The 25,140-nt window shown below is 40.3% G+C and overlaps 1 protein-coding gene across 1 annotated transcript in view; it reads left to right on the top strand.

Moving 5' to 3' along the window:
* MYOF (myoferlin) overlaps positions 1-25,140 on the top strand; it is a 142,731-nt gene that overhangs the window by 55,062 nt on the left and 62,529 nt on the right. The window contains exons 7-21 of the mRNA XM_005884066.2: positions 580-708; positions 3,482-3,544; positions 3,630-3,680; positions 4,820-4,850; positions 5,628-5,743; positions 6,457-6,535; positions 8,137-8,240; positions 10,487-10,555; positions 10,653-10,696; positions 13,325-13,407; positions 15,482-15,520; positions 16,775-16,899; positions 18,599-18,715; positions 22,863-23,040; positions 24,247-24,371. Of these exons, the coding sequence (XP_005884128.1) occupies positions 580-708; positions 3,482-3,544; positions 3,630-3,680; positions 4,820-4,850; positions 5,628-5,743; positions 6,457-6,535; positions 8,137-8,240; positions 10,487-10,555; positions 10,653-10,696; positions 13,325-13,407; positions 15,482-15,520; positions 16,775-16,899; positions 18,599-18,715; positions 22,863-23,040; positions 24,247-24,371 (1,353 nt within the window). The remainder of the gene's footprint in view (positions 1-579; positions 709-3,481; positions 3,545-3,629; positions 3,681-4,819; positions 4,851-5,627; positions 5,744-6,456; positions 6,536-8,136; positions 8,241-10,486; positions 10,556-10,652; positions 10,697-13,324; positions 13,408-15,481; positions 15,521-16,774; positions 16,900-18,598; positions 18,716-22,862; positions 23,041-24,246; positions 24,372-25,140) is intronic.

Below are 25,140 nucleotides of genomic sequence, written 5' to 3'. Positions count from 1 at the left end.
GTCCTTGTCTTAGACCAAGTGTCCAGCTTCTGCGATTGCGGTGACGCGGGGAGGACCTGTTCTATCAGCAGTGGCTCAGCTAGTTAAAGAGGACATCAGGTCCTTACCCCAATAAGATGAACTCTCCGTCATTCTTCGTGCTGTGGGAGGAGGTGTGGTCAAGCTAGATGAGAAGTAAAACCATCCCCTGCTTCCCACTGGGGTAGGAATAGAAGCAAGGGCACTGCGTTTTCCTAGCTCTGGGCACTGCCTTCTTTGCAGAGATGGCTACCGAGTGAGTTTGTGCATCCCAGGGCTCGGCTGGGGTCTGAGCAGTGGCCTCAGCCCTGCCTGCCCTTCCCCAGGCCAGCTCTGGAGTATTTCAACCCCACTCTTTGTTTCTGTGACCCAGCCCCTGTCCCCACCTTGGGAATGAGCACAGGTGGCTGCTCCCCATCCATTAGCACAGGTACATTGCAAAGCTGTCCGGCGGGGGTTGAGCCATCCTCCCACGTGAATGAGCGGAGGCAGTGCCTGAGGATTCTCTTACAACATGGGCCGGGAAAGCATCCGTAACATCACCCCTTTCTGTGCTTGCAGATCCGGGTCCGAGTGATTGAGGGCCGGCAGTTATGTGGCAACAACATAAAACCTGTGGTCAAAGTCCACATTTGTGGCCAGACACACCGAACAAGAATCAAGAGAGGGAACAATCCATTTTTCGATGAGGTAAACGGGCTCAGGAAGTCTGTTCTGTGGATATGCACCTTCCTGCCTTCCACCCACCTGTTCCCTGTCCCATGTGGGAGGGGAACACATACAACTTAACTGGTAAAGACAAGACAAAGTTCCAGCGTTAAACCTAAGAACCACTGTGTTGGAATCACACAGCCTGCTTCATCATTGCTTCTCAGAGCTGCTGGGGTCTCTCTGGGATTCTTGCAACAACCTCCTGACGGAGCCCTTCCTATTGGATCCTCGTACTCCTGTGTGGAGCCCATGATGGCACCTACTTCTGCCTTTGGTCTTCCTAATCAGCAGGATGCTCTGAAGGATGACTCTGTGGCTAAGTGACCTGACTTTGTAACAGTGTCAAACTTACTTGGCCATGACAATAATATATGTTACAGCAGGAGGAATGATGAGCAATAAGGATTTTTTTCTCTCTCTCCTTTTACTGAGAATATAGCTTGGTTCTGTTGGCTTCTTCTGTAACACTCCTCCAAAAATACTGAATACCTTCTTCAAAAATGCTGAATACCTGACTCAAATGCCACAGAACCCCACACGTAGGCCTGTGAAGAGAAATTACAGGTTTGGGGAATTTTGAGAGTCCAGATTTGCTCTATTGAAGAGATGCACTTCTTTTCGTTTTTTAAAAAAATATTTTTTTATTGATTTCAGAGAGGAAGGGAGAGGGAGAGAGAGATAGAAACATCAATGATGAGAGAGAATCGTTAATCGGCTGCCTCCTGCACGCTCCCTCCTGGGGGCCAGCTCGCAACCCGAGCATGTGCCCTGACTGGGAGTCAAGCCATGACCTCCTGGGTCACAGGTCGACATTCAACCACTGAGCCACCATGGCCGGCCGAGGAGATGCATTTCTGAGATTCCTCTGGCCTGCATCTCATGCCGTTTTCTGAGCCCAGGCCTTTCCTACCACAGTTTCTTATCACAGTTCCTCTTAGTTCCCTACAGCTTCTAATCCCAGCCCCAGCTTTTGTTCTTTTTTTCCTACCTCTGTTCACAAAGAACTGGTTTCTTCTGTCTGGTGTTCCTGTTTCTGCCCTTTGTTCAAGCTGGCCCCCAGCTTTGGAGAAAGCCCCATTTCCCTCTCACCTCTCTTCCCCCTGCAGTGAATCGCAGACAGCAGCCTGCAGATAAGGGGCTCCAGAGTTCATTTCAGAGAGGGGTGGGTGCTCACTGAGAGGAGGCACTTGGAATGGACTTGGGGAAAGGCTGGGAGGTCATGTTGGAGGACAAGCCTGGATTGCAGGGAGGACAAGGTACTAGATGCCAAAGGCGGAAGACCTATGAATGCGTTTATAATGCAGGATAAATATTTACTCAATTACATTCTCAGGAGCCCAGCAAGATTCACCATCTCAGAATTTTCCCATTTTAATGATTTTTTTTTTTGAGATTAGATCTCTTGGCAAAAGGGAAGAATCAGATAACTGAGCCAATTTATACATCAAGAAAGGAATTTTACTAAAACATCACTAGTTTATGTACATTTCCTTAACCAAGTGATTAAACATGGTATCACCAATCATGGGTCAGACTGACATGTGTGTCCTGATGTGATCTAATGACGTAATCATCACCTGGGTTGTTTCTTGTCCAGTGGTCAAAGTGACTCTAACAGTGAGGAATCATTCACACAAATCCAGATTGTGGGGTATTCTTCAGCATAACCAGTCATGACAGACAAAATAAAACAAAAAAAACAGGCAGGAGTACTGTTCTAGATAAAAGGAGACTAAACAGACACAACAACCAAAAGCAATGCATGATCCTGAGTGGTCCTAGATTTAAAAAACTTTTCAGGACAATTGTAGAAATTTGAATGACTATATGTTAGCTGTTGTATTTTTTGGGTGTGATAATAGTAGTGTGATTGTATATAAGGATGTCCTTGCTCTTAGGAGATGCATGAGAATCTATTTTAAGGAGTGAAGTGTTATGGTACCTAGAACTTTCAAATAATTCAGTTAAAAAGAAGGAGACATTTCACTAAACCTGAAATGTCCCCAAAATGGTAACAATTGGTGAAACAAATGAAAGATGGTATTTATTTTACTGTTTTTTCTATTTCTTTGTAGACTTAAAATATTTATAAGTAAAAAGTAGGAGAAAAATGTCTCAGTTTAAGTAAATGCCCAATCTTTCTCTCTTAGAAGTAAACTTTATTGGTACATAAAACTTGGTTTTATGTACAAACTCTATGTATCCAATATTTATCTCCCAAGAATCAACTTTCTTAAACTTAACTGGTACAGTGAGTAAAATGTGGTCAATATTGACTCTACGGAGGAACTAACATCTAATGGGCAAAGTTGACTTTGAAGGTGTTTTGTTAGAAAGAACAAAATTAGAGCCACTAAACACAAATGATAGAGCTAAAAATGATAGAATTAAACTCAACTTTCCAGGTCATACAGGCCCTAAGCATAAGATACAACCTTAAATCTTTACTTAATTAAGCTAGTAGCTATCTGGTCCCAAAAGAATAATCTCATTTAGGTAAATAAACACTATAGTTGTTACTTAACCTTTCTTTTTCTTTTTTCAACATGCAGAGGTGAGTTTGCTATCAAGCTCATGAAGCTTCAGCCTTGGGGCCTTTTCGCAGGCCTTGCAATGTGTTCACATGGTCAAATCTAATATGGAGTTTGTGTGTTGTATTTTTTGGGAGGGCCCACAATATTACAGTTTCATACGCACTACACCTGAGTTCATTCTAGCTAACATTCAAACAATCTTATTTTTCTTTTGACAGTTATTTTTCTACAATGTCCACATAACCCCTTCTGAATTGATGGATGAGATCATCAGCATTCGGGTAAGGGGGCCACGGAGTGGGAAGGTGGTGCCCACTATCTGCCAGATAAAGCCACTAATCTTTCCCCCACTCTTCTTTTTTCCAGGTTTATAATTCCCATTCTTTGCGGGCAGATTGTCTGATGGGGGAATTTAAGGTGGGTGACAACTGTCAGTTTCATTCAACTTACATCAAAGATGGGCACTTTCATAATGAGGAATCAGGTTCCTGGCCAGATCTCAGGATGCCCATCTTGGTGACATCTTAAGGTTATGTGTCAGGGATTGATGCCATGATCCTTGCTGAGGGCTGGAATACCAGCAGGATATGAATGCCCCAGGGACCAGGAACCAGCTGCATGTCTGGGTGTAGTGACTTCCAAAGTACAACACTTAGCAGCACCCTAAAGCAAGATAACCCGAAACTGCCACATCGGGCCTTTCCCAGCATCCCAGCTATGGATGGAAGACAGTACACTGCTTCAAAGGGAAGGGGTGATTTATGGCAAGAAGCTGCACTTACCAGTGGCCCCAGGGCACCATCTACAAAGCCAACTATTACAAATCTGGAGGATAAAGGCAAGCCAAACCAGTAATGACAATCAGGGTGCTTTTCCAAGTAACAAACATTAGAATTAAAGACACATACTTGGTGCCTTCTACATGGAATGGGCTGCATCTCAAAGGAAGGAGCTTGCAGTCATGAGAGGTCCTAGAGGTTGATCTGGGTCAGGTAGACCTGTGTTCATACCCTGTCTGCCACTAACCAGCCACATGTCAACTTCTCTGATCCTTAGTTTCTTCATCTGTAAAATGGGATCATTGTGAAGATGGAATAAATGAGATAGAATACATAAAATATCTAGCATAACACCTGGCACATTAGAGTGCCCAATCAATGATTGCATTAATATTAGCATTAGTTGGAGGAGTAGAGTGTTGGATAGGCAGTTGGGCCAGGTGACTTCCTGTAGGGTAACCACCAGTCCAGGTTTGCTTGGGACTGAGGGGTTTCATAGAATGTGAAACTTTCTGTGCTACCAGAAAGTCCCAAGCAAATAGGGACACACTGATCACCCTACTTCCGTGGTTCCTTCCTGCTCTACTAGCTCATTATCAATTCAAAATGATGGACGGAGGTTCTCCTATATGCCACACACAGAGAGTGCGATGGAAATGTTGAGTCCCAAAGAAATTTAAGTCTAGTCAGGAGCGTTCTATTTAAATATAACAATGATGGTTTCTTTGATTTTAAAACTGATTTTAAAATCCAAACTCCTTTATTATTTTTTCCCAGATTGATGTTGGATTCATTTATGATGAACCTGGTAAGCGATGTCCTCTCCATGAACTGGAAGATTCTGAGAATCAAGAAAATTGGGAGGATCAAGAATTAAAAAATATTTTTTTCTTGATTGAGGAGGGGGAAGGATACTTAGCGGGAATGAATAATAGTATGGATTTTATTTTTTAAAATCTAATGGTAATTATCTTAATGTTCACAAATAGGTAATTCCTCTGTTTTATGAGGATATTTGCATCTTGTCAAAGTCCAATGATGAAACCCATTCATAGAGTGTAGAGAGCCTTGTTTGGGTTACACGGGGCAGGATAGGGATGGAGGCCGTGCAGAATGGAGGACATTAATTCAGACTCTCATCTGGGGAAATTGGCGTGTTATGATGACACTTTAGAGCAGTGGTTCTCAACCTTCCTAATGCCAACCCTTTAATACAGTTCCTCATGTTGTGGTGACCCCCAACCATAAAATTATTTTCGTTGCTACTTCATAACTGTAATTTTGCTACTGTTATGAATCGTAATGTAAATATCTGATATGCAGGATGTATTTTCATTGTTACAAATTGAACATAATTAAAGCATAGTGATTAATCACAAAAACAATATGTAATTATATATGTGTTTTCTGATGGTCTTAGGCGACCCCTGTGAAAGGGCCGTTCGACCCACAAAGGGGTTGTGACCCACAGGTTGAGAACCGCTGCTTTAGAGGAAATGTTTGTTTGTCTTAACAGCAGATGAAAGCACAGACCTGTCGGCTTCTCTTTAAAGTGTCCTTGTCCTTTACTCCTTTTTTATTTTAGGTCACGCTGTCATGAGAAAGTGGCTTCTTCTCAATGACCCCGAAGATGCCAGCTCGGGTGCTAAAGGTTACATGAAAGTCAGCATGTTTGTCCTGGGAACTGGAGATGAGCCTCCTGTGAGCACCTGCATTTTCTGCCATTTACGCTTTTCACTGCAAAATAGGACCAAGGGTTAAGCAAGGAGGCATCAGTACTTAAGCGGAGCCCAGCTTCTAATTAAGAACTGTAAACCCCCAACTCCTCCTGTTTTTCAAAAGCTCTTCTTTTCTTCGTGGCAGAATTATTTTCTAGCTTACTTAGACGCCTTCCTGGTGTCTGTGAGTGGGTGTTTCATTCAGTATAGATATGTGTGTTTTTAGGACTTTGTTGCATGAGTTTATCTATAGAGCATAGCTCACTTGCAGAATCAGACATTGCTACCTAAAAGGACAATGTCATCTAGAAGATTAGGCAGCAAACCCAGGAATAAGGAGCGGGCAGAGAGAAATCAGAAGAATTTCAGGTTCTCTCTCTCTCTCTCCCCTCTCTCCCTCCCACCCTCCCTCCCTCCTTCCCTCCTCCCTTCTCTCCCTCCCTCTGGCCCCTCTACTATTTTGTGCTCATAAAATTACAGAACACATTATTTTCTTATGGTGTCTTGATGAAAGAAACATACGTATTGAATTTTGTGGAGCAGTTTTGTTGAATTGGTGGCTGAACTCTTAAGCCTGAAACAGGAAATCCTAATGGAAACGGCTCTGATTGGTGTGGTTTTACAAGCATCAGTTTGGGTTCTTCCAAGCGCTGCACTTCTGTGTGTGTGTAATTTGTTATTGTGTGTCCCCAACAGCCTGAGAAACCAGATCGTGATAATGACAGTGACGATGTGGAGAGTAATTTGTTGCTCCCTGTGAGCAAAGGGTGGTTAAGTAAAAGTCTGTAAAAGTCGTATTAGGATGTATGTGTTTTAAGAGATTGGATGCATTTGATGCTGATAGAGACTAGTCCAGTTAGTCCAATGTCATTGCTGAGGCCCAGCATCCTGTCCTCCTGGCCTGGCTTATGTGCTTCCTGTTGGACCCTAAGACAAAGGACTCCTCTTCAAGTCGCCGGGGGCAGCACCCACTACTCATACCATGATCGCTTCAGGATTGGCTACTTTCCCTGAGAACACCCCCTTCCCTTTTTAAAGTCCCTATAATGACTCCCCATACCATATTTTCCTCAGAAATATTTTGAATGAGGTAAATAAATTAAAACACATTAAAATTCCTATCTACATAATCTAGTTTGTTAAAATAGAGAAATCTGCTGTTTATAAGTGACTAAATGTGTTATTTATGATTATGTCAAATTTCCCTGAATTTATCTGAAAAGTCAGATCTTCTCGTTGTTCTAGAGAATACCATAGAGAGGTCAGCAGTCAGCACTTCCAACTCCTTTCATCCCAAACGAAAATGTGAAATTTTATAAACAAATAAATGTGTTTGCCATTGGATTATTAAAAATGGCCAAGCAAAGGGTGGTTAAATGCCAATAAGTAAAAGTCTGTCAGTATTGTATTAGGAGATATGTGTTTTAAGAGATTGGATGCATTTGATGTTCATAGAGACTAGTCCAGTTAGTCCAATGTCATTGCTGAGGCCCAGCATCCTGTCCTCCTGGCCTGGCTTATGTTCTTCCTGTTGGACCCTGGGACAAAGGACTCCTCTTCAAGTTGCCGGGGGCGGCACCCACTACTCAGGCCATGATCGCTTCATTGGCCACTTCTTTCCCTGAGAACACCCCCTTCCCTTTTTAAAGTCCCTATAATGACTCCCCATACCATATTTTCCTCAGAAATATTTTGAATGAGGTAAATAAATTAAAACACATTAAAATTCCTATCTACATAATCTAGTTTGTTAAAATAGAGAAATCTGCTGTTTATAAGTGACTAAATGTGTTATTTATGATTATGTCAAATTTCCCTGAATTTATCTGAAATTATTTAAAAATAAATAGGGAAAAACATACAAACACAAAACAAGAAAAAAAAAAAAAAAAATAAAATAAAATAAAATAAAATAAAATAGAGAAATCTGCTGTTTATAAGTGATTAAATGTGTTATTTATGATTATGTCAAATTTCCCTGAATTTATCTGAAAAGTCAGACTAGGCCGATATCATTTTGGCCTAAAGCACCTTTTCCAAATTAAAACCAGGCCTGAGTTTGAGAGTTGTCTCTTACCCTCCCTGAATGAACTTTTTATTTCTACTTTCTCCTCAATAAATGATTGATTCTCAACAGAATATTTTATCAATTTATTTTTCAAGGTGTTCCTATTGATTTTAAAACTCTTTGGGGAGAAAACATTTTCTCTCTCAACCAAGACACAAGGAATTTCTGCAACACAGTGCTACTTTTGAGAACAATTTTTGTTGCCACAGTGTTCGTGTATAGGAGAACATTTTTAATTTTGTTGAGTGACTTCTAATTCTTTAAGAGAATCAGATTTAATTTCTGCCGTGTGACATGTTACTTTCCAGTGGACGATGCCTTCTCTCAGACGGTAAAGGAAATCTTTGGAGGCACTGCAGACAAGAAGAACCTAGTGGATCCCTTTGTAGAAGTTTCCTTTGCTGGAAAAAAGGTTTGTGTGTGATCTAAATGCAGATGCCTCTAGAAATAAATACTATATAAACCTCTGCTTCCCTTGGTGTGAGTTCCTGCTAACTCTTTGCTGAAGTGGCCCCCGATGAGCGGGCACCCTGCAGGAACGCGGATTATCTGAGTCTGCACATGCCAGACTCTCCCCAGGTTTATTTTGCAGTGGAAAGTATGCAGAACTCAAATTGGAAAACAATCTTTTGAAAAATGTAAATTGCGAAAGCTACTACTGAATTATTTGGATTATTTCCCAGGTCCAAATGTTATCTTAATCTTAAGCAAGCTCCCTAGCTAGCTGTCATAATCCCTGGTAAGTGTTCTAGAGCAGTGGTTCTCAACCTGTGGGTCGAACGACCCTTTCACAGGGGTTGCCTAAGACCATCGGAAAACACATATATAATTACATATTGTTTTTGTGATTAATCACTATGCTTTAATTATGTTCAATTTGTAACAATGAAAATACATCCTGCATATCAGATATTTACATTACGATTCATAACAGTAGCAAAATTACAGTTATGAAGTAGCAACGAAAATAATTTTATGGTTGGGGGTCACCACAACATGAGGAACTGTATTAAAGGGTTGTGGCATAAGGAAGGTTGAGAACCACTGTTCTAGAGTCTAGCTCCCCAGTGCCCAGCTGTCCACTTCTGTCATGTTTCCCACCTCCCATGCCCTGGGGAGTTGCTGAAACTAGAGGTTCAGGCAGGGGACCCCATCCTGGTCCTCTGGGGAAAGCTGGGGGACTCTTGGTGTAAAAACACAGGTAACCACCACTTTTATCTACAAATGTCGTCAAAGACTGGAGAGTGGGATTGCATAGTAGAATAACACCCCACCATGGACAACTGTAGGCATGAAAACTAGTATTTTCTACGTAGTTGAACCATTTGTTTATGAAAGGGAGATTTGGCAAATGACACATGGACTGGGCTTCATTTCCTAGGAGTCGATGGAGAGCAGCCGAAAAGCCCTGAGGTCTGGAGTGAGAGGCCTGATTTAAATTCAGATTTTACCCCACTCCATAGGCAGTTAAGGCAAATATTGTAACCCCTGAGTCTCAATTTCCTGAAATATTAATGAGGATAATAAGATTCTCATAGGAGTGTTGAAAGGACTCATCAGTTCGAGAAGTAATTGTTGGAAGTCTATTTAGTATTTGAAACTGTCCTATGTGCTGGGATATAGAAGTGAGCCATTGCTCTCGTGGAGCTTAAGGGACAACAATAAACAAGCTAACAAGTCATTAAATAACTCCAGATAGTGCCAAGCACTACACAGAAGATAAAGCAGGGGACAAGAAGTGATTGTGTGGGGTTGAAGGGGTATTTAGCTAGGATATCATGTGGCCACCTTTAAGGAAGGGACATTGCGCAGAGGCCTGGATGATGCAGAGGTCTGGGGTGGGGAGTGGGAGGTGGGGAAGCTTCCAGAAAGAGGGAATAGCAGATATAAAAGCCCCAAGGAGGAGACACATTTGCAGCCAAAGAACATCCAGGTGGCTGGAGTGGCGAGCAAAGGGGAAAACTAAGAGAGAAGGTTAGAGAGATGTGGGTGGTGGGGCAGTAGGTCTTTGTCAGCCAGAGGTCGGACTTGGACTTTATTCTAAGTGTAACTGGGAGCTCATGGAGGAGGCTACACAGGGGAGTGACGTGACAGTGAGCAGGCAGGAGAGGAAGTGACCATCTAGGTAGGAGCCAACTGCAGGTGTCTGGGGCAGATCAGGGTCCACATGAAGATGAGGGTGTCAGGATTTACTCATGGATTGGATGAGGTGTGTGATGGGGAGAGAGAGGTGGCTGACTTGTTGTAAGCCTAAGCCACCTGGTGAATAATGATGGAAAGACTGGGACAGGAGCCACTTTGGGGAGACAGAGGAGGGGTTGGGTGCGCAGAATCAAAAGACCTGTTTGGACATGCTAATGAAGATATGGTTATTAGGCAGTATGTCATGAGTGCTCAATAAACATTAATCTTGCCTCATTGCACGCGCAGAATGTTAGAAATCTGGCAATTGAAAACTTTTAGCCACGGAAGTAGCAGAGATCTTAAACCCATGTCATATTTTACCAAATCATTATCAAGAAAAATAACCTTTAACCAGGTTACTAAGTATATAACTTATAAGTAAACTGCTAGAGTCATAATCTAGTATGCATATATTATAAACTTTTAGAAATTAGAAACTTGAATACCTACTGTTTTGCTTTGACGATTTTACAGGTCTGCACAAATATAATTGAGAAAAATGCAAACCCTGAGTGGAATCAAGTCGTTAATCTCCAGATCAAGGTTTGACTTCCTTTTCTTTCAGAAAAATAAGACTACTTACTTTCATAGTTACTGAGTAAATTGAGAAATAACTACCTTTTTGTTTTCTTTTGCACAGTTTCCGTCAGTGTGTGAAAAAATAAAACTAACAATATATGACTGGTGAGTTAAAAATGGACTTGTGTCTAATTCAGAATTAAAAAATAAAACATTTGGATATTAAGGAACATTACTCTAGATCACCTGACTCTTACATTTTAGCATATTTGCTTTTCTCCCAGAGGGAAGGAGTAAACTGTTCTTAGAACTGGATGTTTTCTTTAAAAATGATAATAGTGTTGTTGCAGAAGAATTTTGAATATCTTAGTTCAACTGTTCATAAACAAAGAAGGAAGAAATGATCTGAAAATGCCCAAGATAATGAATGAAATACCATTAGGCTGCCCAAAATGGACCTCAGACATGGAGTAAATCACTTCTTGGGAAGAATCACCAAAACGTGCTGTTACTATTATTGTTAGAAAGGAAAATGGACGGAGATACCTATCTGAATGCAGGAAATTCTTTGAAAGGTTCTGATGGGATTTTTATTAGACCAACCTCCTAGCAGTGACTGGCCACAATGAGACCATTCTTGAGTATATTCTAGTTAGATGGGGCATTCAATTAGCAGCCTTTAGCTCCCTGAGAATGGCAAATATCATCATCATCATCATCATCACCATCATTATCAGTGTTTATTATGATGTTTGCTACTAGTGACCATGATTAGTTCGTTTTACAGATGAAGACACTAAAGCTCAGAGAGGTAACTTGCCCACAGTCACTTAGATAGTTAGTCAGTTGGGCCTCCTGTTTGGCCTTAGCTTTTCCATTAGCCAGATGCTTTTGACTTCCATGTCAATACCCTCTTGGTACCATGGCAACAGGGCACTTTGGGAAGAGAAAAGGCTTCATTTTGTTCAATGACCCCATCATTATCAGTTAATTGAGAGCCAGGAAGGGGCCTATGACAAAGTGTCCTTTCCCATGAGTGTGAGCTAGTTTTAAGGCACTTAGAACCCTTGGGTGACAGTCTGAAGGAGCTCCAGGAGCCCTTGGGAGTGTGGGTTTGAACTCTGTGTAGCTTGGGTGACCACTCTGGCCTACAGGCTCTGCAGTGGGCTAATTGCTGATTGAATCAGAGTTGCCTGTGGTCAATACACATGTAGGGTTTGTTCCTGACATTGTCTACCCCACCAAAGCAATAGTGCAAATTAGGATGCACAGAGAAACCCTTTTAACTGGGGATTTCTTGGATCCAGATCTGAGGTTACATACCTTGTAGAATATTTGCATAATACCTTGAAGGAAAGCTAAGGATTCTTTAATTTAGTCTAGACCCTTCTGGATGGACAGAAAAGCTGCAAGCTCTCATGCCAATTGTGTTTAATTAGTAATTTTCTACATCCTAATATTATTATCCTATATAATAAAAGGCTAATATGCAAGTTGGCCGAAAGGCAGAACAACCGGTCGCTATGACATGCACTGACCACCAGGGGGCAGACGCCAGGCTCATGCCCGGCTAAGCTATCAGTCAGACATTCCCCAAGGGCTCCCAGACTGCGAGAGGGCACAGGCTGAGCTGAGGGACAACCCCTACCCCCGAGTGCATGAATTTCATGCACCGGGCCTCTAGTATACTATATACTGTGTTATATTATATATAACAGAGTGGGGTGAAAGTAGCTTTACAGTTGTGAGTGCACAAAACACAGAGTTTATTCTTGTATTACTATTTATAAATTATTGTGTTATTTTCCATACTATTGTGTTATTTCCCAGGCCTATTTTTGCCCAACCCTGTATATCATATATAATAATACTATAATATATAATATTATATTGTAGAATAACCTTTCCTCAAAATACTGAGTCTTTCCTCCCTCCCATGGAGTCCTAATCTTTGGAGTGGGTATGCCACTAAATGGTATAAAGAAGAGGAGGAATTAAAGAGAGGATGTTATTAATATAAACCTTATTTTTTACACCTACTATGTGCTTGGCCAGAGAGCATTTCATGAGTTAGGTTCACAGACTAAGGTACCCAAAGAGAGATACACAAAGTTATATATACTTATAGTGGGCAAATTTGTCCCTACCATATAGATAATAAGATTTAGGTTCTAGGCAAGCAACTATAGTCAGAAAAATAGTATCTATCACACAGTAGTGCTCAATAAGTATTTAAATCGAATTGAAAAGGAATTTTTCTCCCTATGAAGGACCCTTAAATATAGTCCACTGTAGTTATTAAACCAGCATAGTAATTAGTATGAACACGCTAAAATAAGACATACACTTATTCTATGTAATATGATTATGTTACACTCCTTATACAATGTGCCTATACTTGGTTCATTCATTTTATGATAATAGTATTGAGTGTGGCCATATGCAAATCTCATGACTTCTGTAAAAATCTCAGTTTCCATAAATGAAATGAGTTGTCCAACTAGATCAGTGTTTCTTAAAGGATGGTTGGAGGACCATTTGCATCAGAATGAATTAGGAAATATACCTGTTATAAATGCAGACTTGTTCTTCACCCCTACTTTTAGTGAATCAAAAGCTTGAATAGGAGATGAGAGTGGGGGGTGTTCAAGTGATTTTTTAAAAGTGCAGTAATGCTGAGGCCCACTGGACAATGATTTCTGAGGTCTAGGGTCTTTGCCAGCTCTATCTTATTATTGTTGAAATGAAGATACATCCTCATAGGTGGAGGCCTTAACCTGTTTTTTTACACAGGGACCGTCTTACCAAAAATGATGTAGTTGGAACAACATATCTACAGCTTTCTAAAATTGCTGCCTCTGGCGGGGAAGTGGAAGGTAAGTCACACAGCAGGGCTGGAATAAGACAAGGTGCAGAACTTCTGAAGGAATGAGCTGGGGTAGCCCCATGGCAATGGACTTGGTTTCTTAAAAGCCAAATGTGATGAGCCTAGTGAACCATTTCAGGGATGTTCTGGTGATGATCAGAAAACAACTAATTAGTCATTAGTAATTAAGGCAACTAACAGTTTGAAGATTTTAGCTTTCTTGCTCCCATCCAAAAATTCTTTCCCAGAAGCTGTTTTATAAACGTTGAGTGTCAATACAGAGTGCTTAGCACCTTATTTTTCAGATTGGCATTGAAACAATTTCACTAAAATATAAATTATACTCCCTTTCTTAACTGATTTCCTTGGCAGGAACCAGGAGGCCAGATGGCAACGAACCATGTAATCTTTGCTCCCTAAGATCATGTGTATTTTGTTTTTATGCATTTTGTGCTAACAGGCATCAATAACCACTACACTTTTCTTTTTGATGTTTTCCATACTGAGAACTAATTGCTTATACCTGGCATTATGGTTTTGTGTGTATGTCAGAAATTATAATAGGAAATGAAGGAGAAAAATTAAGATGGTAAGATAAAATATTTAGTGTTAAGCAATAATAACAGCAGCTTATTTTTTGTTGTCTAAATAAAATAACGAAAATTCTTATAATTGCTAATAGATTCAACATATTGAGTAAAGTGAGAGAATTTGAGACAAGATTTTGTCTTGGGAAACCTAAGGTGCCGCTCATGTTGTTCAAGAGAGGACCTTATAGGTTTGTGAGTTGTTGTTTTTTCAATGTTAATCTAAACAATACATAGCATGAGTAAGAATCTGGAAGATAATAGAGATATGGTAAAGAAGCTATAGATTTCCTCTCTCAAGAAGGAAAAATAGGGCAATTAGAAATTCTGAGAAAAACTGAACAAAGTAGATATAGTCCAAATATAAAGTCCAAATATTTTAGGCAAATGGTAGGAGTTAGGAAAGAGATTTCATCGGAATATTCTCTGCTGAGTGGCATAGGGGACCATGCTGCTGGAGCAGCAGGTAACAAAGGAAATGTAATTATACTTTCCTTTTCTCTGCAGAGAACAATATTGGTATGGTTGTTATACTGTAAGCATTATTATTGTTTTTTTTTTTATTAAGTCGGTAGTCAAAGTTCTAAGCAGAATGTAAATTTCATCACCCATTGCAATGTAAAAGTGAAAGTACAGAAAATAGAGATTAGAAGGAAGAAAAGGAAGAGGAGTGGAGGGAAAAGTAGATGGGTTACTAGCCTCTTCTTATGAAGTGAAGAATCCAGATATAAAGACTGAATGAAATCATTGGTTCGATAAAGATTGATTAAAGACTAGGTTAAATCTGTTGGTTAAAGGTAACCAAATGAGTAATTTTAAATGATGCTATAACTATATGGAGGGAAGGTAAATGTTATTAAATTCATGTATCATTAGCAAGAAGTTATTAGATAATTACCTAAAGATAATTATTCAAGAAATATTAAAACAAGCCTTTTTCATAGTGATATGGTGGTAACAGCCATCATTTATAAAAACAGAAATTGTTAGCTTCAGCCCCTGTCTCTGAGGTCTTCTCTCCCTGCGGGCCCTTCAGACAGTCTGTTACAGGGTCTCTAAATAATAATGAGCAGCATCCATCTCCCCAAGAAAAATAAGCAATGTACCATAAACTACAGGCCTCAGACTACATTAACTTGGATTTTCTAGCCTTGACCCCAACTAAGCGAGACATAAGACAAGCAAATATTTTATTAAAAACACAAAATGTTGGTAGCATCACCAGGCCTCCTTTGGTGGCGAGAACCTGACCCTTCTCAGATGCCTGGTGGCCCTGGGACTGGAGAGACTGGATTATTTCATGTTGTCACAAAGTATTGAGCCATTTTGCATTTAACCAATGATATTTGTACAAATTATAATAGGGTCATGTGGCTTGGGTCCGAATTTGGATTTTTTCTGGTGTTGCTTAGGTCTGGATTTGGTTAACGTTTCAATGTCTCTTTTATAATGCTGTGTTTCTCATTTTGTTTAACCAATTGTATTTTTACTATGTAGATTTCTCATCTTCGGGATCTGGGGCTGCATCATATACAGGTTTATGCTTTGTAATTTTGCTATCTTCTAGAGCTTCCTATTTACTCTTATCATTTGATTGCCTTTAAACCCTTTTTTATTTACAACATTTTGCTGTCTTAAAAATAATTTTTGTGTTAGTGCTGTATAGTTGTCCTGCATGGCTAAGCTTAAAACAGATGTGCAACCAGGCATTGCTCCGTGTCTCATGTTTTCACCTAGATGCAAACTATCCTATTGGCTTCATTGACAATAACTGTTTGTGAGACATAACATTTTTTTGTTAATGCTGTTTAGGTTTCGTACAGAAAGATATAGGGCACTAAATCAATTGTTCAAAACGTATGAAATGACTTTCCCCCACTTTCAACATGGATCTCTAGGTTGGAAGATACTGTTTTCCGCTTTGTACCTTGAAGGTCTTCATCTTCCAAACATGAGGGGTCATAACCTGTCCTTTGGTTTGCACAGCTCTCACCATTTATTGCAAGTTTGCTCAGTGCTCTCTCACTTGACCATCACAACTCTCCTAGGGCAGATGTTGTTCCCCCGGTAGATGAGGGCGCTGAAGTTTAGATAGGTTTGTCATCTATCAAACCCATACAGCTCTTACATTTCCCCACAATCTCCCTTTGACCCTGCTAATTCCTAACATCGCCCTCAGTGCCCCTCATTGGTGAATACTCTTGCTAAGACCAGGTAGCAGAACTAAGGAGCATATTGTTTGTTCATCAGAGACAGAATGTAGTGAATGGGGACTTCATGCTGTTTAATGAATATCATATGGTCTTATCACCACAGGCAGGCAGTTTATTGTTACATATAAAAATTTTAAATCTCATATATTTTAACTTGAAACTAAATCACATTTTTTGGAACAAAGTTAATCTGATATATATCATTTAAATGACTTCCCCAAACAATATACTCTTTACCCCAATTGCCAATGACATGTTTAACATGATGCCAATTATAAACTTACAAAAAAATGTGAAGATCTTTTTGAAATCCTTATTATTCTTTCATTTGAATAACGTTGTCTTTTTTTAAGAATAACGTGTTTACTTGAATTACCTCTGAATGTTTTTATTTAATACTTTATAGCAATAAGAAAAGGGAAACTGGCAAGTCTCACAAGTACTTATAATTTCCACTAATACAACTAACTCACAAAATGGAGAAAAATACTCTCACCCAGCCAACTAATAACTAATATTTATTTCAACAGATCAAATGTTTAAAAGCCTAAAATTTAATGATGACATTATCTCTCAGCAAATACAGGAGAAACAGAGGTGGGCTTTATTCCAACATTTGGACCTTGTTATCTGAACCTTTACGGAAGCCCCAGAGAATACACAGGATTCCCAGACCCCTACGATGAGCTAAATACTGGAAAGGTTGGTTTCTCAATTAAGGTTTGTTATTAATGAACACTGTTAATGAGATTCCTTCTTGTAATGGTTGTAATTAAGTCTCATATTTAGGGTACCTCCCCCCATACACACACACACACACACACACGCGCATGCAAACACACACACAACAACTAACTCACAAAATGGAGAAAAATACTCTCACCCAGCCAACTAATAACTAATATTTATTTCAACAGATCAAATGTTTAAAAGCCTAAAATTTAATGATGACATTATCTCTCAGCAAATACAGGAGAAACAGAGGTGGGCTTTATTCCAACATTTGGACCTTGTTATCTGAACCTTTACGGAAGCCCCAGAGAATACACAGGATTCCCAGACCCCTACGATGAGCTAAATACTGGAAAGGTTGGTTTCTCAATTAAGGTTTGTTATTAATGAACACTGTTAATGAGATTCCTTCTTGTAATGGTTGTAATTAAGTCTCATATTTAGGGTACCTCCCCCCATACACACACACACACACGCGCATGCAAACACACACACACACACAGACCTACCACATAACTGATCAAGTGTTGGAGGATAGACATCTCATGCTCAAGTCTTAGATTGTAAGAATAGGAAAGGATCCTGGAGGTCATCTGATGTGGTAATTGCCAGTACATTGCATGGCTATTCCCTATACTTAGAACAGATGTCAAGAATCAATGCTGGATTTCTTTGCTAGTCAGCAAATGTGCTGCCTCAGAATTCTGTTCAACACCATGTTCTAGGAATTTACCAAATGATTGGAGGTGACATGCCTGGTGAAACTCTTTGCTATCTCTGGCCTGATCCAACCTCTTTATTTTGAAGGTGAGGACATGGAGATCCAGATATGGGAAGTGATCTTTCTATTCCATTAGAAGCCGAAGTAATCTTTTAGTTAGTTCCCCAAACCCAGAAAGAAAGAAAAAAGCCCTAGAACAGGGGTTCTCAACCTGTGGGTCGCGACCCCTTTGGAGGTCAAACGACCTTTTCACAGGGGTCGCCTAAGACCATCAGAAAACACATATATAATTACATATTGTTTTTGTGATTAATCACTATGCTTTAATTATGTTCAATTTGTAAAAATGAAATTGGGGGTCACCACAACATGAGGAACTGTATTAAAGGGTCTCGGCATTAGGAAGGTTGAGAACCACTGCCCTAAAAGGAGGAGGGTGGAGACTTCTCTTCCTCTCAGAAGATTCTATTGCCAACACGGCCAGGTATGGTGAGGGAATATCTGATATCCATCCTCACACTCAGCTGCACAGAACATCTTCCTCCTTTACTTCCTGGCTGCTCTGAGACTTGCCCTGGTTGCCAACATGGCAGCCTTCCTATTCTGCGAAGAGGAAAAAAGTTACTGTAGATCAATGTAGAGCTGCTCTGCTGAAGTGGGGTGAGGGAGACTTTGAGTCCCTTCCACTGTCACTCCCCCCACCTCAGTCATGGCTAAGATCTCTTTCAGCCCAGCTCCCCCGTCTCTCTTCGGATTGCCACCTGAAGTCACTGTTTCTTTTTTTAGATACCAAAGATCTAAATCCAGCTGAGAGAATTAATGATTCATTTTGGAAATTAGGGCTGTGGAAGGAAAAACTTTTTGTAGCTGGATTAGCCGGAGTAGAGAGACCATTCTTTCTGCTGTTGTTCATGCCTAGAGGAATAATTCTGTGTGGTTGCCTTTCAGGGAGAAGGAGTTGCCTACAGAGGTAGAATCTTGGTTGAACTGAGCACTCTTCTTGAAAAGACACCACCAGAGAAAAGGCTTCAGTCCATTTCAAATGATGACCTGCTGGTTGTTGAGGTAAGTGTTGGAGTGTGGATAAATACTGCTTAGTACAGAAAAGGGTGTTGTAGAGGATTGGTGGTGGGATGGCTAGTACTGGCCTACCTGAACAAATGGGCCTGAAGGGGACATCCAGGAACTGAAGTTGGAGTCATAGTAAGTGCCCTTCAATGCCCTCTTGACCTGTCTACAACAGCCCAATGGGGGCAATGAGATTTGTTTTATCACCAGTTGTCAGTCATATTTAGTAAACAGACCAAGATGACAAGTTGGGCAATTTTCTTTGACATATAGTCTCCTTGACCCTAATATTCCATGCCTTGTTGGCTCACAGCCACCTTGAGGAGCTATTACCTGCTACCCTTTATCCTGCTTGACAAAAATCACTCCCTTTCCCAAATTCACATCTAAACTCTACCCTATACCAACTCCATCTACAAAGTGCATTGAGTTAGTCATTGATGATCAGGAGAGCCTCAAGGTCCTGAAAAAGAAAGAACACCCACCTGTGTCCAATAGACCATAATTTATATGTTTAATTTTCTTTGTTGTAGGCAGTTTTGTCCCAAGGCTCCTAAGGGAGGGCCCTGACCAAGCTAAGGCTCCAGACTTCCCTAAATGGTGTTGATTGCGCCTTCTCCCTAATCCTTGTACCCTGAGGGCACAGGGGAAGTGGGAAAGAGCTGGGAGAAGGGCTGAGTTCCCAGGTGCAGGACTCCAGGACAGCCTTGCTCTAGGTCAGTTAAGCAGAAGGTAGGGGCACCCCTCTTACAATCTGGACCTGCAAAGTGGTCCAAGGAGCTGCTCCATCTTGAGCAGCTTGCTCACAGTGTGTACCTGCTCTGTTGGGAGTTGTAGTGATGGTCAGAAGCCTGAATTATTGTCTCAGCCCAGAGCCTCTAGGGCAGTGATGGCGACCCTATGACACGCGTGTCAGAGGTGACATGCGAACTCATTTTTTTTGGTTGATTTTTCTTTGTTAAATGGCATTTAAATATATAAAATAAATATCAAAAATATAAGTCTTTGTTTTACTATGGTTGCAAATATCAAAAAATTTCTATATGTGACATGGCACCAGAGTTAAGTTAGGGTTTTTCAAAATGCTGACACACTGAGCTCAAAAGGTTCGCCATCACTGCTCTAGGGTGAGGGTCCTATCAGGGCTTCTGCAGGTGACTGCAAATTATTCATGGGGAAATCCAGAGAGTTCTAATGGAATCATGGGCCTGCGAAGGTGTGCAGGCAGAGCCAGCCCAGCCGGAGAGCATCCCTGCTCCTACACAGAGCCTCCTCACACACCTTCTCTGTTCCCCGCAGCCCCTGCATTAACAGATGGCTCCATTAACTGATCACTTTTTTCTTGTTGTGCTGCATATGTAAGTTCTGACTAATACAAATAACTTTCTACTTTGTCACTTTTGCACAACAATTCCAATCAAATTTGGATTTTCCAAAATATTACTAAACCATGGATAGTTTAGGGGGTTTAATTGTGTGCTGTTAAATCTCCCAAGCCCCTCTCTTTTGTGGACTAAGGTAGGGATGCGTTTAAATTCAAAATTCCTCCAGCAAAATCTCAGGAAGTGAGTTCCAGGCATAAGTATATTTTAAAGCTCTTCAGGTGATTCAACATGCAGCTAAGATTACTAACCAATGTTTTAGAAAGACTTTCAAAAAATAGTGTGACTCAGAAGGGTTTCTATTGAAATCCTATTGGAGGTTTCAATTATACCATGTTGGAAACTCCTTCAACCAAAATGGAGATTTTGTAACCGTGGGATGTCCTGGGGTTCTTCAAGAAAATAAGCTGCGGTCACTGTCAGACATTCTTAAAATAGTCCTTAAAAAGTTAAAAATATAATCACCATATGATCCAGCAGTTTGCAGTTACCCAAATAATTGAAAACAAGGGCTCAATTGGATATTTGTACACCCATGTTCATATTAGCATTATTCCCAATAGGCAAAAGGTGTAAGCAGCCCATGAATCCATTGATAGATGAATGGATAAACAAAATATGGTATATGCATACTGTTAAATTGATTAAACCAGGAGGACATTAGGCCGAGGTGGCTATAGAGCCTTGGCAGCCTATGGGAGCAACCAAAACCTAAGCCTATAAATACCTTAAGGCTAAGAGATGGAAATCAAAGGAGAACAAATCACAAATAGCTAACTAGGCTATCCCAAATAATGCATTCATTTAAGCTGTAACCAATCAAATAATTTCCTTGCCTACCTTCTACATCTGCTCTATAAAAGCCTTTCCCCTTGTTCCTGTCAGTGGTAACAACTTCTGGTTTGTTGCTGTGTTTAATGGGTCCTGAAGTTTTCTAAATGGAAGAGTGCCATGGATAGATGGGGGTAATGGTAGCACAAATATGTGAGTGTTTAATGTCACCGAATTGTACACTTAAATATAGCTAAGATGAATGAATTTTACATTGTGTGTTTTACCAAACAAAAAATTTCAAAACAGTTGTCTGAGTACTTCTCTAAATGAATGACTGCATTCTTGCATCATACAAGCCAGAAGACCCAGCCATGATTGTGATTCATTTTATAGAATAAAGCTAATAGTATAGATGAATAAGGAAAGAAAGAAAACCAGTTGATAAATATCCTACAGGGATCAAGTAATTTTTATTTGCTTTGTAATGGTGAAAGATATCACTACTCTACTGCTTAAATTGTGGTACACAAATTGGTAGCAAGGTAGAAATGGGAAAAAAATCAAATACAACCAAAAAAATCATCATATGTTAAAATTTGATAGTCATGTGGTCTCTAAATCTCAAATTGAAGGACTACAGAACTGGAAGTTCTGAACTTGAGAGGCTTTTGAGCTAAACTTGCTATGGTGAGAAATTTGTCATGCAATTTGAATATTGGCACTCATGGGTCTCACGAGTTCACCAATGGAGCACATAGCCAATATGGCTGCACTATAGTAACCACTGATGTTCTCACCCCCAAGCTGGGCCATTGTATACAGAGACTGGGTATCTACAGGGATCCAGAGCAAATTCTAGATGTGGACAGTATTAAATAATCAAATACAGCAATTTAAACCATTGCATGGCTTGGTTTGACTGAAGGATGCAAAGAAGATAAGTAGGGATGTGATCCATAAAGGAGAGAAGCAATCTGAACAAGGATTTGGGGCAGGATGTGGATTCAAGAGACTTTATATGCCCACGTGAAGGAAAACCTCAAGGACTCCTGGTTATTCCTGCTAGGCTGCTGGATACTCAATGTGATCATTCATTGTTGGCCCTATGTTCCACTCCCTCACACACATACTCAGTAAACTGGTAATTAACAAAACAAAACAAAAGAAAGAAAGAAGGAAGGAAACAATGTTTGATTTCTATTTCAGAAAAAATAAGTTCACCTAATTTCATTTATTTTTAATATGTTTTTATTGATTTTGAGAGAGAGAGAGGAAGAGAGAGGGATAAAGAGATAGAAATATTAATGAGAGCGAAACATCATTGATTGGTTGCATCCTGCTCGCCCCCTACTGGGGATCGAGCCCCAAACCCGGCATGTGATCTGTGATCTGGTTCATGGGTCGATGCTCAATCACTGAGCCACAACAGCTGGGCTAATTTCACTTATTTTTAAATTTGACATTAAAAGTTTTTATTGTTTCTGATTAGAAAATTAATACTTAATTCAAACAATGAAAAATGTATGTTAGAAAGTAAAGTTAACCATAAGCTCTCTACATTCCCCAACGTATCTGTTAACAATTTGAGTTATATTATTCCAGACTTTCTTCATGCATATGCCAATATTAAAATGTATACTTAATGGGTTCACTTTTAAATACCCTTTTTCCATGTTTGCACTTGTGAATCTACCTAAATATTTTATGAATTTTTATTCATTTATATGGAGGCAACATTTGTTTAACCAGGGGCCTATTAATAGATATTTGTATGGTTTTCATTTTTATCTCTATTTCAATCAGTGCTGCAATGAACATTCTATATTTGCCCACTTGTATGAGTACAAGGGAAACTGCTAGATTCAGGAACATTCTTCACTGGTATTTAACTCAGCACTAATTATTAGGTTCCGAATTATATTTGCTAGAAATCTACATGTAAATCTACATGCATTTCATTGAGACTTATGTCTGCTCATACTTTATAGAAATATCAGCGAAGGCGAAAGTACAGCCTGTCTGCTGTGTTCCATTCGGCCACCATGCTGCAAGATGTTGGCGAGGCCATTCAGTTTGAAGTCAGCATTGGGAACTATGGCAACAAGTTTGACTCAACCTGTAAGCCTTTGGCATCAACCACTCAGTACAGCCGTGCCATATTTGATGGTAAGACTGACGTTCCCTCCCGTGCGCGTTTAGAGTGGGTGCCCCACAGGACAAGAAGCATGCAGCGTGTTCTCCCTCTGGCAGCCGTTACCTCCAGTACACGCTTAGTGGGAAGGAGAAGGGTGAATGGGGAGGAGAGGTGGCTGGAGTTCAGGCACCTTTAAGACTAGTCAAACCAAAGAAGCCACAGGCCCTGTGCTGCGCCCCCTGACCCCATCCCATGCCCAAATTTTACACTGGCTCTGTTTTGTAAAGTCACAAGATGGCAGCTTGCTGATCACTGAGCTCCCTGAACACATCTCCCGCCTATTCTCACCTCTGCCCTGACAGGCCCCCAGTCACGCTTAGATTGAGTAGTTGAATGGGACTCTTGCTCAGAGCCTGGAAAATCAAGCTTCTGGTCTTTGCTCGGTCACTCACCAGCACTATGACCTTAGCCACATCACTGAATTCTACCATCAGTTTCTTCATCTTCTTCAGAGATGCTGTGCGGATTAAGTAGCTGTACTTGCACAAAGATGGATGAGAAACAGTCCCTGTTTTTAAGGGACTTACATTCTAGTATATAAAATAAATCATAATAAGAAGACAGAGTATGAGAATGCCCTAATAAAGATATTAACAAGTAGTTTAAGAGCATAGAGAGATGAGGGAGAAATTCTGATCAAATGTTCCAATAGATTCATCTAGTTTTTACCTAATTTTTGTATAAGCAGTGTTAAAATATAAAATGCTAGAAACTTGGCTAATAATTCTAAGCAATACCAAACCCCGTGTATCTAGCAAAGTCTTTAAAAAAACAGAAAGTTCTTTTTTCTTGCCCCACTTCTAACAAAAATATTCATTTAGAAGAGCAGTTTTCAGGGACAAACACATTCAATCTAATTGCCTGTGCTCTCTATATTTTCTGCTACTGTGTTATGTAATCATCAGTGATGTTCCGGTACATGATCCCAAACCACTAAAAATCCTAAAGATTGCTATGTTTGGTTTACTAGGGCATTTTAGAGAGTTTTTCAAAACAGGCTGAATAAATAAGGACTTTCTGTCTATCCCTCAGTTGCTTAATTGAATAAAACTAAAGAACCCTACCACCCTAGACCATTTCCTAAGCAAACAATGAAACAATAACCCAGTTTGCACATCTCTTTAATAAGCATGCTGTTTGAGTGTACAATGTCCCTGACCCTCAATGTTCTACACCAGGGAACTACTATTATTACCTGCCTTGGGCCCACACAAAGCCAGTTGTTACCCTGACTTCATATTGGGAGGATATTAGTCATCGCCTGGATGCAGTAAACACTCTCTTAGTCATGGCAGAACGGCTGGTAAGTTTATCTTTTCTACATTTTCTTTTCACCAGACAGAATTAGGTTATTAGTGTTAGATACAAGCTAGGCCACTCTAGCACAAGACCTCAAAATATAGTGGTAAGCAAGATAAAAGCAGTGTCTTTAGTTACAGTTGAGGTAGGTGATCCAAGGCTGGTATGGAGGTTCAGTGGTGCTGGGGACCCAGGCTCTTTCCCTCTTGTTGCTCTACCATCACTAAGGAGTTGTCATTTGTTTTTGAGGAAGAGGCAGCTCACTGTTACACCTACCCTCCAGACTGAGGAAGGGGAAGAGAGGGAGAGGAGATGACACAGGTCTTTCCTTTGAAGGAAGAGACCCAGCAGTCACACACTTGATTTATGCTCACTTTCCATTGACCAGAATCCAGTCACGTAACCACATCTCACCGCAAGGGAGTTGGGAAATGCACTCTTTTCTCTGGGCTGGCATATGGCCAGATAAAACTGTTCTTATTGTGGAATACGGAGGGTGGATATTGGAGGTGAGGGGGCAAAACTCACAGTGTCTGCCACATTTGTATGTGAATATGGTGTAGAGAATGGTTCATTCCAATAGAAATATGCAACCCTTAGAGTTTTGCTGTTAAAATAGTAAAATTCTCTATTGTGAAAAGAGGGTGGGCTCAAAGGAACCAGAGCCTGACATTTTCCACTCTGGCTGTAGACTAGAGGAACCCTCCTTGTTTGGAGCTCGGGGGTTCACTATGATAAAAGCTGCAGAGTTGTAATATCTGAATTATACACCT

The sequence above is a fragment of the Myotis brandtii genome, unplaced genomic scaffold (assembly GCF_000412655.1).
Source record: "Myotis brandtii unplaced genomic scaffold, ASM41265v1 scaffold810, whole genome shotgun sequence".
Classification (NCBI taxonomy): Eukaryota; Metazoa; Chordata; class Mammalia; order Chiroptera; family Vespertilionidae; genus Myotis; species Myotis brandtii.
This window is presented reverse-complemented; position numbering and strand designations above follow the sequence as displayed.